The sequence below is a fragment of the Copadichromis virginalis genome, linkage group LG13 (assembly GCF_057382275.1).
Source record: "Copadichromis virginalis isolate Kocher_CV1m ecotype Utaka linkage group LG13, C_Virginalis_male_GT1.1, whole genome shotgun sequence".
Taxonomy (NCBI): Eukaryota; Metazoa; Chordata; class Actinopteri; order Cichliformes; family Cichlidae; genus Copadichromis; species Copadichromis virginalis.
This window is the reverse complement of record NC_140630.1, coordinates 28,899,611-28,915,628: the sequence shown is the minus strand read 5'-3', so window position 1 is coordinate 28,915,628 and position 16,018 is coordinate 28,899,611. Positions and strand designations below refer to the sequence as shown.

Here is a 16,018-nt window from a genome sequence, read left to right as displayed (position 1 = left end):
AATTCCAATATCTTTTACTTGTTGGTAAAAGTAAAAGCAGCTGGAATATACTTTCAGATTAAAAGCTTAAAAAGGGATGTGTTTTGCCCTTTCGGTTAGTGAAAGGCTTCAGTAGCATCAAACATGATGAACGTCATCTGAAAAACAGCAAAGTGAAGCAAACTGTTACAACGGAAAGGTTGAAAAAGACTTATGTTTGCATTCAAGACATTTTTATTCTTGTAGCAATCAGAAAACAGGAACATCGGCATATGAAATTGGTAAAATTAGGAAAAGATGTCACCGTCACTGATATAGGGCTTCTAATATGGCATATTAGAAGGTATAAAAATAAAAAAAACAAGTTTGTTGAAAATATAGCACAGTAAAGTCATATATTCATTCTACAGCGTGTTTTTGCACGATTAATTCACTGTGAACATAAAAAAGAAATATCAACTGATCTAAGTCATCCAAGGATAGAGCCTTTTCCTCTATTACAATCAGTGCTCTCCCTCACAGCTCCACAACAGACAGATTTCATCAAGATTACAACATTCAAAACTGCACATGAAATTACAAAGGCTGTCATTTCCAGCCTCCTGGGAGTGAGCCTGGTGTGTGCAGAGTGGAGTGTTTGAGGATGCATAGCAGTGAGTAGTGTAGCTCAGAGTAAGAGCTCAGTGGTGGCTGGCTAAGAGCGGTGAGCACCAGCGTAAACTCCATATAAAAATAGCTAATAATGTTCCTTAGAAAAAGTGGTACATGTGCAGTATTACTCATTTTGCACTCCCACAGATCAGAGTGCGGATACTCTACAGGCAGATGGGTGCACGCACACACACAGAAAAGTGCACGTGTGCGTCACACTCGAGTATATAATGAGTATACAGTTATACAGTATGCACATCCATAGAGAATAACACGCAAGACCCATGCTTGCTCAGAGCACATAGTAATCCAGGCCTGCATGTGCAGGCTAACACATGCTTGTGCAGAATCACACACACACACATGTAGCAGTACACGCTCCTGCTGCAACATCCCGTTAGATGAATGCAGAATCAAAGGCTGGGATTAATCATTCTCTTTAGTACAAACTGTGAGACCACAATCACTGTCTCTACTCCTCTCTCTCCCTCTCATACACACACATGCACACATGCAACCCTCCCCCTCGTCCCTGTATTGCCTCAGCTCTCTCAATCTGTAGCAGAATCCCATTTCACATTGAAATGCATGCCTCTTTACTGAGTGATTAAAATTTCAAAGAAAAGGGAGAAATGGAGACTGAAAGATAAAAAAAAAAGAGAGACAAGAAAAGGAAGAGAAAGAAAGGAGATAGGATGAGACGGAGAGACAGAAGACGGCAGAAGCCGGGGGTAGAGGATGTGGGAGAAAAAGGAGGAAGGAGAAATTGTGTATGCTACAGTGAGCTGACAGTTTGCTGTGGTGCAGAGAGGCAGTGGCAAACAAGAATCACACACATGCATGCACACATGCAGTGACACACAAACATGCGTGAGCAAGATTACGATCTCAAACACACGGTCGCATCCTCTTCGCCCCCTCCACAGCAGACAAGTACACACACAAAACACACACATGCACGACTGTCGCGGAATGCGAGCTTTGATCTCAGATGCTCGCTCACGTTTTCAAAGCAAATGATATTCAATGAGCTCGTTACTGAGAAAACACATCCTTTCACACCAAGTCTTTTGGATCTTTTATTCTCTGACTTTGAGGTCTGAAAATGGGCCTCAGTCCAGATGGTCCAGAATGTTCTAGGATGGATTTAGGACCATGTTTCTGTTTGCAGTGGCTGGTTGCATTGCATTGCAAGTTCAGTGATACAGTGTTTGCAAAAGGCCGTCATAATATTTGACTATTCCTCTCTGTCTGCATGACAGTATGGAAACAAGCATACTCTGTAGGTTCAGGTGGAGACATTGATGCATTACTATATAAATTTGAGATTTAACACTGGTGTGCCTATGAAAAACCTTAGATGGCTCAGTCAGTGAGCTAAAAAGCTGCTGCCACACAGTCACACAACAGTGTCATCTGCATAGAAATTTAGTTAATTTTTTAGGAAAAGCTATTCTTGCCTGTACATATCCACACAACTCAATAACACCACCAGGTTACAACTTGCTAGCTATATAGCTAGCACTGAAACTAAATTTATCTGGCTTTCCTCACTAATTTATTATGTAAAGGCTGGCTGGCTAAGGGTGAGAAAGAAAGTGAAAAGAAGGAAAAGGGGAATTACAAGGTTGTCATTATTTCATAGATTCAATTTTGAATAGTTAAAATGAACCGATTGAGGCAGATACTAGCAGCTAGCAACTAGCATTTTGAGTTGCACTTCTGGTGACTCTTCTTTTGGTCTCCACCTACTTCATCATAAGCTGCCAAAATGCTCCACTTCATCTGACTGGCTTCACATACATCACTTAAAAAAACCTAAAAACAGTTACTGCAAATAAAAATAGGATAAGAAAGAGGATATCAAGAAGCTAATCAGCTGCTAGCTGCTGCTGCTAAAACAGCTGCTAAGAGAGCAGCTGAGGGAGATGCAGAAGGGAACACACTGACACCAGTGTTGCCAACTCCTCAGTAAGGAAAATTGCTATTGGTTGTCCTAAAAGTCGCTAGAAGTCGCTAAATGATGTCATCGCCTAATTTGCATAATTGGTCATGCTAATCTAATTGTAACCTATGTTGTTGGAGAGAGAAATAACATCGTGGAAGAGACATAAAGTGAGTAAAAAACGTCCTAAATGCATTTAGAGTTTATTTAGAACTACAAATTAAATTTCTTTTAGCAATTGTTGTTTTTTTAATGTCACAATTCCAACCCTGCTCCTTTACCCGGGCTTGGACCGGCAAAAGTGACCCGAAATAGGCACTCTGGTGGAGTTACTTTGTGTGTGTTTATAAGTAGTTTTAAACCTTGTGATCCACAAAACAGCATAAGAGTAAAAGAAGAACTGACTGCATTACAGCTTGTTGATACGCACTTTCACGTCTTTTTTTAGCGACTTTTTTTAGAAGAAAAGTCACTCAGGGGTCTGAAAACTAGCTAAATATAGCGACAAAGTCGCCAAGTTGGCAACACTGACTGACACTAGAAAATCTTTCAGTATAAAGCTAATGCAAAAAAAAAATATTCACCAGTGCCCTGCTCATAACTTTATCTTTGTAATCCAACTTAGACCAGCTATCACTTTAGCTATAATGTTTTTAATGCTATTATGCACTTCATGATTATTGATTGGCTAATAGTTTGGGCTTAAGCAACTAGAGCCAGCCTATTCACATCGCTACTGTGTGCCTCTCTCTCCACTAATCTGATGGCTTAGTTTCAATGTGTTACTGACTTGACAGTAAATTATTATTACAGGTAATAACAAATAATACATCTGGCAAACCTCGATTAATGGTTCATTTGTTCCTTTCAGGAAACTACCAACAAAAAGATATGTTTCCTTCTTTCTTTCCTTTTTTTCTGACTCAGTGTCTTGGTAGTGATCTGTAACAACAGTTTGGAAACAACAACGATGCTGCCTGCTCTATCCATATGACCTCATGGTTACCGGGGCGATGGGGATTCCTGGCGCAGAGAGTGATGTGATTGGCTGAGCCCGGAAAAGAGCTCTTAAATGGGTCAAAGCAGTCAAGTGTCTCTGCGAAGGAGGTGTGTGTGTCTAAGAGTGTGTGATTGTGCATCGAGACAGTGGGAGAACGCATGCGAGCTACCGACTGTACCTACAGCACAGATCGGTAAATCAGTTCTGTAATCAACAGTGTCTTTCCTGGATTTTCCCACTCTGTGTTTTTCTCCTTCTGTCAGGCTCTCGTGTCCTTCCTTCCTTTCGCTGTTTGATCAGTTTTGTTGTTTTTTTTCTTGTCTGCATTTCCTCTCCCTCCTGATCTATGGATGCACCCCATCTGTCTGCTCTGCGACCATGGAGGCCAACACTGACCCCAAATGGCTGTACTCTGTAATGCTTGACTGGGCTTTGAGATAGAAAGAAAACACATCAGAAAGATGATGCAACATGCTTCCAAATTATTGTTAGTGTGAAATAATTGGCCTTGATAGTTAATGTTGTCAGTGTCAGATACAATAGAGCTTTTCCCACTGCTAATGAGCATGTTTTTTTTTTTTTTTAGATGTTTTTGTGCCGGATGACTAGAATTATGTGAGTGAAATACTGTTAGGAAAGAAACTAGAGCTATGGGCTCATGCTGCAACCAACCTGCTTCAAATCAAACCGGATTCTAATTAAAAATCGTTCTTATCACTTTCTCATACTTATGATCTTGCGTACTTTGCCTACTACAATACTTTATCTATTAACTCTGGTATACTTTAAAAGTCTTGGTCGAATATGATTCTGCACAAAGGTGAAGAAATGGTTAGTAATACCAGCCCTGAAGCCAAAGGTCAAAGGTTCAAGCCCTTAAACCTGCAACATGTCCTTTCACATCACTACTTTCCTCCATGCCCAAAATGAGTTCACTTTAATTGTCAAAGTGTGTGTGCTTAGCGTAGCGGACAGGTGGGTTTATGTGTTAGGATGTCTTAGCTCAGCCAGGACAGCAGTGCTTAGGTCTGGGTCAGAGCTGCAGTGTTAAAAGGGTAAGGGTGTATGAGGGGCATCGGTACCGCAATGCAGACTTCCACTCTGGCACGTCTAAATAAGGCTTCAAGTGTGTGTGTGTGTGTGTGTGTGTGGTGTGTGCTTGGCCTTTTGTGTAGCGGAGCAGACACCCTATCCCTACGGAGAGGACTGGTGTTAGGATAGAACCTGGCTGCACCGCTCTCTGGAGCTCTCTTACACACACACTTAAAAAACAATCTACAAAGTGTTAGAAGTGCAGCGATCGATTGAATTATCCTCAGTCCACCAACATTTTCTGTTGCGTACGTGTGTGCATGTGTGTGTGTGGGATGGCATAGTAGGTTTTACTTGAAGTTGTCAGGGTGCTGGCCGAGGGCCAAAGTAAGGGTGTCCAGAGCATGACGGTGGTGTTTCTGGGCACTGAGCAGCAGGGTGAGCAGGTGGAGGGAGTGTAAGTCATCCCCACAGAGAGATAAAGCTGCCTGAAGGGGCTCCATAGCTGCTGATACCTGCCAGATAAACACCAAATTTGTCAAAAAGAAAAAGAAAAAAAGCAAGTTTGTCAAAAAAAAACAAAAAAATATGCTTCAGTATTGATTCCATTGGCTTGCTTTTACCTGGCGTACGATGGCCAGCTGCAGAGCCAGGTACATGGCAATCTGCGCATCCTGAGGGTCCAGTGAATGAGCTCTGTAGAGGGAAGACAAATAGCTCAGTGAGGGTGGACTGTTGAACTGTGTGGCTCGCTTGCGTGGCTGAAACACGTGATAGAGAATGAAACAAGCCTGACTTACTTTTTCAAAGCATTTAGTGCCTTTTTGTTGAAGTCGTTTCGGTCTGTGGTCAGAGAAGCTGCAGGAAAAATGGGAAATTTACAATTTCAGATAAAAATAAAAGCTGATGATGGACTACGGTTCAAACAAGTTAAAACAAGAGTTGGAATCAGGGGCAGTTATATGAAGGCCTGTGTCTTGACAAGTAGCTTAGACAGTCCATCATTGTTGATGTTGACTAAACTATTTCCTATTAGCCAGAAATGAGACCTACCGTATTTTTCGGACTAATAAAGCGCACTTAAAATCCTTTAATTTTCTCAAAATCGACAATGCGCCTTATAATCCGGTGCACCGCATGTATGAATTCTGGTTGTGCTTACTGGCCTTGAACCAATTTTATGTGGTACACGGCGCTCAAAAATCTGTTTTAGTCAAATAATGTTTTAGTACGACTTTGGTAAGCTACGAAGCCGCACCGCCTGATGGCTTGCCGGAGCATTACGGCTGCCGTAGTCAGGAGCCTCGAGGAGTAATCTGGGTCCAAAACTCCGTCATATTCAGGTCCCAAAGTCAAACAAACACTGCGGTACACTGAGAGTTAAAAACTGTCTAATTTCTTTCATCTTTAATAAAATGATCAGCGTTGCTGCTTAACCAGGTGTAACAATTAAGTTTAACATCCAGGCATCCATGAAACCGGAAATTCTGAAATTTTACGGAGTTAGCAGAAAGTTAGCTCGCTATTTTTTACCTTAATATAATATACCATGTTCTGACTGAGAGATTTCTGAAACATTAAAACTTACAGCTCTGCTATCACAATAAAAGTTAACGTGGCAGGATGCTGTAAACAGATCAAACTTCAGTCGGGAGAACAAATGAGATAATCCATCCACAATACGAGGTTAGTCATTAATATACTGCAGCAACATGGGAATAGAGCAGCTGTGAGATAATTCTACATTAATGGATCAATGGTACAGAAGAGGAGGAAGCAAGAAGAATGAGTTGAGTAAAGTTTGACTTATCTGACTGTTTTGTTTCGCTTAATGCGCCTTATAATCCGGTTCGCCTTATGGTCAGAAAAATACGGTAAATTGTGTCCTATGGAACAGCTCAAATTCATCGCAAGGTTTTCTAGCTAGCTGCCTTCACCTACACTTCACCTACAGGAAATAAACTTGTTTCAGAGAGTGGATGAACTGACAGGTTTTATAAAGGTCCAGTCTAATATAAGGCAAACATGAATTATTGAATCAGGCAATGCTACTCTCACAGACCCAGAATAAAAAGTCCCATAGACAGTAAGATCTAGTTAACACTTGTCGACTAAGCTATTTCCTGCTGGCAGTGGACACAATTTAAACTGTGTCCATTGGAAATCAAGTGAACCCAACATCAGCCCTGAACTCATTACAAGGTTCTGTAGCTGGCTGCCTTCTTCTTTGCATGACCACAAACTGCTGCTTTTCTCAGGGAATTCCAAACAAATGACCAGTGGTATTGTTTTTATTTTGGATAGGATGTTCTCCATATATTTCTTCAGATTGTGTGGTTAGATTTACCATCAGAGGCCTGCAGACTGCAGCAGAGTCCCAGAGCCAGGTAGGCTTTAGGCAGAAATTCTCCTGCTTCCTCCCCCATAGACACCACACTCTGGGACAGAGCCTCTGCCTCCTTGATCTGCATACACACATAAACACATTAACCTCTGAAGGATGTTAGCTGGGATGAATATGCGGCAGAGGGACGAGGAAAAACACCCAAGTTGAATCAATTTTTGGTGAAACAATAAGCTACATGGAGATTGGGCTGTTCAAAGCATCGCGCAGAACTGTCTCTTTGTCCTCGATCTCTTTGCGTAATCCCCAGCTGACTCTGTGATGTGGAGATCAGTGCTCTGTACCATCTGTTACAGTCGACTCAGTCGACTTCTTGTTCTTTTTGGGGCTTTTGTGGCTCTTTGAGACTCTGATTGCGAAGCTGGGATCAATCACATGCCTCCCTCATGGGTGAGCATGATGGATAAGACTGATAAAACTCATAAAAAAAATTAAAAAAAAATCTATATTTGCTGTGTGAATTGTGAGGTACTGTAAAGTGAGCTGAAAACTTTGCCAGTCTGTCCAGCAAAATGTGTCTGCGATGCAGTGGGGAGGGACGTGAGTTTAGTGCGAGGACAGTCCGGACAGATTTGCTTGAAGGACAGCGCAGAGTTTGCTGAAGGACACACACGCTCGCCCACACACACAGCAGTAGACTGCAGGCGGTGTGTGGCTGAGCCGAGCCGAGGTGCTCTGAGCTGAGGAAAAAGTGTGTCACTCCGTGTGAGGTATGGCTGGTGGCGGGCGGGCAGGTGGGTAGATGGGCGTGGGTGGAGGTGGGGGGGGGTAATGCCTTTGACAGCACACCAGTGCAACAGCAAGCAAACTGCTCTGACACCCCCCCCCCCTCCGCTTCATGTCCTCCTCCTCCCTTCATCCTCCTCCTCTGTTCTCTCTCCCTTCCTCTGAATCCAGCCCTCGCTCTTTTAAAGCCTGCGCACAATAGACCAGCCATTTACACGCGGACCCTGTCTGTGCATGTTTTAGGCAGATTATGATTTTGTTTTGTTTTTTCTCCTCCCCTTGAACAGTGTGGAGAAAGAACACGTCGCCATTGTCTGTGGAAAACCTTGAATCTGCAAAAAACTGCTCTTCAGGAATTTAGAAAAGCAGCTTTACGTGCAAGATCGAGAGTCCCACAGTTCATGGTGATGTCACTGGTTTGGGGGATTTCAGATATGTCTACAAGAAACCTACGAAAAACCACAGAAAAGAGCAAAAAATGTTAAAATACGTAACGTTGTTGGCTGCAGTAAATATCAGCCCAGACTGTCCAGTGGAGCTGATGGTGGATAACAGTGGCACATTTATGTAATGCCACACTGCACTACGACCATAGTGTCCCATTGTGATTACGGCTGTAAGCTCCTTAGTGTTTCCAGCCTGCCATGATCTCCAGCCACTGACAGATGTGCTCTCTCCATTTGCCTCTGTTAGCTCCACTTTCTCTCTCCAACTCCCTCTCTCCCTCTACACTAAATAACACTGTTGATGTTATTTTCTCTTTCCTGCTGAGATCATGCACTGAAGGAGTATCCAAGCAGGCCCGGGATTCACAGTAGTAGTGTGTAACTGCCTGACTGACCCCAGCATTAATCCCAAATATCAGGGGTCTCGAACTCCAGGCCTCGAGGGGCCGGTGTCCTGCAGTTTTAGATCTCACCCTGGGTCAACACACCTGAATCAAATGATTAGTTCATTAACAGGCCTTCAAGACATGTTGAGGAGGTAACTTAGCCATTTAAATCTGCTGTGTTGGATCAAGGACACATCTAAAACCTGCAGGCCACCGGCCCTCGAGGTCTGGAGTTCGAGACCCCTGCCAAATATTAAGGACCCGGTGATGTCGTCTTACAACTTTTGATCAGCACATTAGATGCACTATGCAATTCTGTGACTCGATTTTATGTTATATTCTTGTAAGTACTAGCCAAAGCTGACCATGTGCAAGAAAACTGCTTCCATGGGAATTAAGAAGGTAAGCAGCAGCCAGGTGGTGCTAATCAAATGCACCTGATGAACTAATCATCAGCAAGTATGAGCATCTCTTAACACAAAGCTAAATGTTCCCAAGAGGGAAAGAAACTGCAAAAATCCCAGCAGCTACATCTCAGACTCTACAGACCTCAGCCAGCATGTTAAATGTTAAAATTCATGACAGTACAATTAGAAAAAGACTGAAGAAGTATGGCTAGTTGGAAGGTCTGCCAATTGGGTCGAGTGATGTTTTTGTGACAAAGCTAGAGCTCTGCAGCAAAAAAACTAACCACAAAAAGTCATTTTATCCCAATAATCTTAGTTTTATAATTGTTTAAAAAGCAAAGCTGTTCTGTTTTCCAACTACTTAAATCTTTTAGTAGCACTAAACCATGGGCTGTTTCAAGCATCTGACTGAGGGTGTAAAAATGTTTTTAACTGACACCCACAAAGCAGTGGAAAACTATAAAATGATATCAAATGGCTTCCAGCTTGTAATTCCCACTTTCCAAAATGGCATTAAGAAACGTCAGTTAAGGACAACTGTGAAAAGAAAGGCAAGCTCTGGAAGAACAAATTTACATGGCTGCTGGGTAGAAAGGCAACGTAAAACCCCCATATGACTGCAAATTAGCTAAAAGAAGGTTTAACTGACATGAGCGTGGTAGTGCACCATTTCACAACGCAGCTCTGACGCACAAACAAGAAACGCAAGCTCAAGTTTTCCGACTAGTCCCTACAGATTCCGGATGTGAACATCAGTAAAAATTTGGGAGGAGATCTTAAAAAGGCTGTGGTTGCAAGTCAGGCTCAAAATGTCATGATCCTGGGCCATGTTGGCCCAGTATTCTTAGTTCTCATGTGTCTTTGTATTCAGTTCCCTGTTTAGGCTCTGTTTCCTGAGTTGCCCTGTTGTGTTGTTCCCTGAGTGCTTTCCCTTTGTGACTCTCACCCCCTGTGTGCCCCTCTGTGTATTCATGAGCCCTCGTCCCCTTTCGTGTTTATTCCGTGTCTCCCCTGCCCGTTATGTTGGTGTTCTACTCGTGCTCTCTCTCCTCCTGTCTGAACCTCTGTACTTCCTGTTTCACCTCTCCCGTCAGTGTTGTGTTCACTCCTGCCATGTCTCGTGATTATTATCAGTGTCACCTGTGTTCCCCGTGTGCTCCCACTCCGCTTGTTAACCCTTGGTGTATTTATGTCTGCGTCTCCCTCAGTTCTGTGTCGCGTTCTCCCTCATGCTGCGTGGATTTCCCTGTGTTCCTTGGTGAGCTTTATGTTAGTTTTTCCCCAGTCTAGTTTTGTATCGCCTATCATCTTCTGTTAAGCAATAAAGCTGCCTTTTGAGTTCATCCCTTGAGTCCGTGAGTTTTTGCGATTGGGTCCTCATCCTGCCTGCCACACAGCCGTATCATGACACAAAATCTCTCTCTAAATACGTGTGAACTTGATCTTCCATTTCTGAAGTTTAAAATAAAGCAACGGTACACTAAGATTTGTTTCCTGCACGTTGTTTCATTTTAAAACTAATGAACTACGTCATTTGCTTGTGGCGTCCCACACTTTTGCATACTGTTTTGCAGGCTGGTTGTGTGACAAGCCTTTTACGCTGTCAGCATCTCTGTCAGTTATGAGCGTTCACATTATCAAGAAATAACACTCAATCACGCTAGCTGCTCCTTGCCTTGAGCTAAATGCTAATACCAGACTGCTAATATAGTTACCGTGACAGTGCTGACATGCAGATGTTACCAGATGTAAATGTTAAGCTTTGAGGGCAGATGCAGGGGTGCGTGCATGACTTCATTGAAAAGAGCTAATTAGTATGTATCAATGTAATTGCTAAATCCGTTTTAAGAAGAAGAGACGTGAAAGTCGTTGTCATGTGGCAAACAGGGCTGCTTCATTATGGCAAAAATAATAATCACAGTTATTTTGGTGAATATAGAAACCTTGATTTTTAAGATCTCCACCGTGTTGACATGTGATATGAGGTGTTGTTGGCCAAACGTGGCGCTGTGTATCATGGCTAAACATGATCTAGACCAGGGATGTCCAACTCCAGTCCCACAGAGCTACTGTCCTGCAGCTTTTAGATGCATCTTTGTTCTGTCACACCTGAATCAAATGAATAGCTTGTTACCAGGCCTTTTCCTAACTTGATGGCATGCTGAAGAGGTAATCCAATCATTTGATTCAGCTGTGTTGGAGTAAAGATACATCTAAAAGCTGCAGGACAGTATTTCTCTAGGATTGGAGTTGGACACTTCTGTTCCAGACGTTGTGTGGTTTGTCCAGATGCAACACAAAGCTGAGCAGTGCTGCCATGTCTTTCTCACTTCCAAGCAAGCCATACTTTTTCAATCTTTTTCCAATTTTACTCATGAACTTTAACATTGTAACTGTAGAGTTTATGATGTTTATGGTTGAAATTTCTCTGCAGATTCCTCCTTGGTATTGAGCTAACACACACCTGAATGGTCAAAACCATCAATTGCTGCTAATTACCCTTTTAATTCCTATGGGTCCAATATGGTTGTACTTGGTTTTTCACTTAGTTTGCTGCTTTTGAATTTTGCATTGGTTTTGATAATCAAATAATAGCATTGTGTATGTCATGTTTTACTTTTATTACCATGTGTAGATGTGATTTGCAAAACAAAAAGTTCAAAAAGTAGGACCGAAATGAGAGAACAGTCAATGTAACAATAAATCAGTCATACTTTGTGTTTCATTAATGCAAATTTCTTTTGATGTTTATATTGGAAATCCTGGACACAGGATGTATGAGGATATATTTGCTATTCTGCATCTCTGTGTCACTTCTTTATAGTTAATGGCATAATTTCCAGCACACTGCAAAACAGACAAGGAAAACAGCTCCACCTACAGAAATGTGTATATAGTAAATTTACACCACAACATGTGTGCCTGGGAAATTTAGTCCAAACATCGCAGCGAAAGTCAAACAACTTAAACATTTTTTAAAAATTATGATTATATAACTGGCAAGTCTTACAGATCTGCCCCTAAAAGTACATGTCATGCCAACAAAGGAAATCATCAGCATTCTAATCAAAGCATTTTTCAACCATTTTTTTTTTAAGTTCTCTTTCCTTTATTTAAGCATTGAATAGATTTTTCTATCAACTGATCAGAAGCATAGACATCTGTTAAGTAAAGTACAGGCTCTTGGTAAATGCATTGAGGAAATCAATGACTGGTTGTGCCACAATTTTCTCCAGCTAAACAAAAACAAAACTGAGGTAATAGTCTTTGGTGCCAAAGAAAAACGATTACAGGTCACCAGAGAACTTCAATCTATACACCTAAAAACCACAAACCAGGTGAGATATTTGGGTGTAGTGATGGATGCAGACCTAAACTTAGAAAAACACATTAAGACAATAACAAAGTCAGCTTACTATCACCTCAAGAATATTTCAAGGATAAAAGATCTGATGTCTCAACAGGACCTGGAAAAACTAGTCCATGCATTCATCTTTAGTAGGCTTGATTACTGTAACAGCATCTTTACAGGTCTACCTAAAAAATCAGTCAGACAACTACAGCTCATTCAGAACTCTGCTGCTCGAGTCCTCACTAAGACCAAAAAAGTGGACCACATCAGTCCAGCTCTGAGGTCTTTACACTGGCTGCCTGTCCGTCAGAGGATAGACTTTAAAGTTCTGATGCTGGTCTATAAAGCTCTGAATGGTTTAGGACCAAAATACATCAGTGACCTCCTGACCCAGTATGAACCTTCCAGATCCCTCAGGTCATCTGGATCCGGTTTTTTATCAGTTCCCAGAGTCAGAACCAGACACGGAGAAGCTGCATTCAGCTTTTATGCTCCTTATATCTGAAACAAACTCCCAGAAAGCCTCAGATCAGCTGAAACACTCAGTTTATTTAAATCCAGGTTGAAGACTCACCTGTTCTCAGCTGCATTTAAATAAAGCACCAAATCCACACTTTTAAGCTTAAATTTCAAAACTTATATTTTAACTACTGATTTTATCTACTGTTCTGATTTTATCTGTTTTGATTTTATATACTGTTTTTTTTTTGTTTGTTTTTTAAATAAATTTTAAATCGTGCTTTTTATTTGTTTTTGTTTTTAATGTCTCTGTAAAGCACTTTGAATCACCTTGTTGTTGAATTGTGCTATATATATATATAAACTTGCCTTGCCTAAAGCTCTTTGCCTGAATGAGCTGCAGACCAATCATGCTTCCGCAAGTAGCAGCTGCAAAAAGCCAAATTAGCCAGAAATTATTTGAAAGTATTTAAGTTGAAGTTTTTCCCCCTTTTTTGCAAGTAGATGTTACGTGTGTAATTACCCAATGCAGCTGATCAATGCAGACTTTAGCAGCCAACAAGGGCAACGAAGGGTCTTTTGGTCTCATCCTGGCACACTCTTTAAATACAGATACAGCACCAACCCCCTGAAACGCACACACACATACACGGAAATGTCAATGACAAATTGTGATTAATGAGCAAACAGCAGCCACTTATCATTCAGCCACAGATGACATGGATCGCTTTTGAGCGACTGTATCAAACATACATTAACTGTCCTCACACAGCCCTAATAGACCCATTTAGACACATGGTCACTTAATACATGTAGGTCAATCATTAATGGACCACGTGCACGTGCACATGCGTGAGCACATGTGCGCGTGCACGCCCGCGGGCCCTAAATAGAAGCAGATCTGACAACACTGAGGCGGTCCCTCTCCTTCTAGGGAGCAGCCTATTTCTAGATCTCACCATTGATCTGCTGTCACTTTATCATGCAATCCACATCAATTTTTCTGTCACACGCATGGCTCTGTGCGCACACACACGCAGACACAGACACTTAGAGACTGAAAGAGCACTGTGAGGTATTCTGAGGACTCCCATTTAAAAAATGTGCCTTTTTAAGATTACATTTCATTACCATGAATACCTAGATAGATAGAATAGATAGAAGATAGCTATCTCCTTTGGGTGTGATGTGGTGTTTGATTTAAACGGAGAAATGAGCTCACTTTCCGGGCGGCCATGAGTGACAGGCCCAACTGGTGCCACAGGTGAAACTCGTTGAATGAAAACTTCATGGCTCGTTCCAGACACTGCGAGGAGAAAAACAAATACACAAACATGTTTAAGTTATGAAACTTTGTACAAGTAGAGTGCGCCGATAAGAGTGGATGGTTCGGTGTGGACATTAAGCTTTTTGTTTTCCTTTACAGTCACAAAGCTGAATGGCCAGTGTTCGTAGTCACATTCCTCTCGCTCAAAATCGATTGTCAGTCAGCGCTCACCACCCACTCTGTGCTGTTTCAGTACATAATGATGTGAGTGATGTGTGTGTGGACAAGCACAGGATGGCGTGGAGCGCCGCTCATTCAGATGTTGTCAGTCATGCAGAAGCGAGCTACATCAAGAAAAAAGGTCTGCCAAGTAGTAGGATTAAAAAATGTGCACTTATTAGAAAGGTTGCACACAAAGTAACATGCAGACAAAGATGCCATGCTGAATAGAGCAAAGGCACACAATACCAACCTCTGTAGGATTTAATTGAATAAGAGAGTGTGGAATATGTAGCTAATTGTAGTCGTGAATGGGCTCTGTATTTTCTAACATGAACTGAAGCGTGTAAGAAATGTAATGGTTCACTGCAGGTCTTTATGAAGCTATATGAAGCTGCAACTGTCTCTGCTGCTACTGGCAGTATTGCTGACCCTTGTTAACCCAGCTAAATCAGGCCCCAAACCATTACAAATCCCTACTTAACCTCTGTTTAGAAGGGTTAATATATAGAGCTCGAAGTAAGCTTCAGCCAAATTGTAATAACAGAGGTTAAAAGATACAAGTGCGTTAAGTCTCCTACTGTACAGTACTTTGAGCTGCACCATATATAACTGTTGTATCAACTGGACTAAATGCTTACAGTTTTGCACTATTAACAAACAATGGAATGACAATTAGCCCTGTGATAGACGTGTCAGCTGAGACATATGTGTTTAAGAAAATTGATGGAATTAATTTAATTAGATATTATTAATTGATAACTTTTTCTAAAAACTGGTTCAAGAACCACCTATGAACAGTGTTTGCAAGGATGCCACTTGTTTTAAGGATATAGTAAGTAATTTTCTGAATTATGTAACGGAAAAAAAATAAAATTGTGTTCATTCATTAGTGTGAAATTATGTCTTCCAACAGCAACTTCCAACCACTTACGTAACTACACCTTATAAATATCACAAATAGCTTTTAAATCTTTTAAACTATAATGACCATCTAATAAATGCACAGCTATGTTTTCATCATCGTTTTCTCATTATGTCTTCCTCCACTTCCACTTCATCCTCTTCCTCCTCACTTCAACCCACCACATGAAATTCACCTTATGCCTGAAGTCAGGGAACATGCAAAAACATTACTATTTATTCCCGATATCGTTGCAGTTACTCCTAGATATTGTCAGGCTGGCTAAACAAGAAACAACAGTTGGTTAAAAGCTAACAATATGCAGGCTAATATTAGGCTTGAGTATCCTAAAAATCGCTTGATTACATTCCCACATCGTATGAGTTTATTTACTAAACATCACTAAGAGTCCAACAATGTTCAATTAACTTCAAAGAAAGTTTCACTAACAGCGGCTAACAACAGCTAAAACAGCAGCTAAAACAGTGGCTAACAGCGGCTAAAACAGCAGCTAACAGCAGCTAAAACAGCGGCTAAAACAGCAGCTCTTACTGACAGAAAAGTTCAGGATATCCTCAGTAACTCTCTTTAGCATCGCTGTCATCAGACAGTCATATTTAAAAGTGGGATAAACAGCGGTCTAACAACAGACACTCACTATAGATGAATGATGACTAAAGTTGTTTGGATTACAGCAACCACCAGAATTATGCACTTGAACTGGGAGGGGTAAGAAAACCGAATTCAGCTGACTGCAGTCTTCAAGCTTCTATCGGTGAGATTTTACATGGTGTACCTTTAAAGAGTGCACAAGTAGGCAGGTGGGGGGTGGGAGGTTTAA

At 41.5% G+C, this 16,018-nt stretch overlaps 1 protein-coding gene across 2 annotated transcripts in view; it reads right to left on the bottom strand.

The window, feature by feature from the left end:
- The window catches only part of ttc7a (tetratricopeptide repeat domain 7A), a 63,655-nt gene that overhangs the window by 32,202 nt on the left and 15,435 nt on the right, over positions 1-16,018 (bottom strand). Inside the window, exons 10-15 of one of the 2 annotated variants that reach the window (XM_085478388.1) lie at positions 14,010-14,093; positions 13,311-13,415; positions 6,955-7,072; positions 5,408-5,465; positions 5,231-5,303; positions 4,962-5,122 (exon numbers count right to left, since the gene is read on the bottom strand). In XM_085478388.1, the coding sequence (XP_085334514.1) occupies positions 4,962-5,122; positions 5,231-5,303; positions 5,408-5,465; positions 6,955-7,072; positions 13,311-13,415; positions 14,010-14,093 (599 nt within the window). The remainder of the gene's footprint in view (positions 1-4,961; positions 5,123-5,230; positions 5,304-5,407; positions 5,466-6,954; positions 7,073-13,310; positions 13,416-14,009; positions 14,094-16,018) is intronic. The other variant, XM_085478389.1, reaches the window with a different exon arrangement.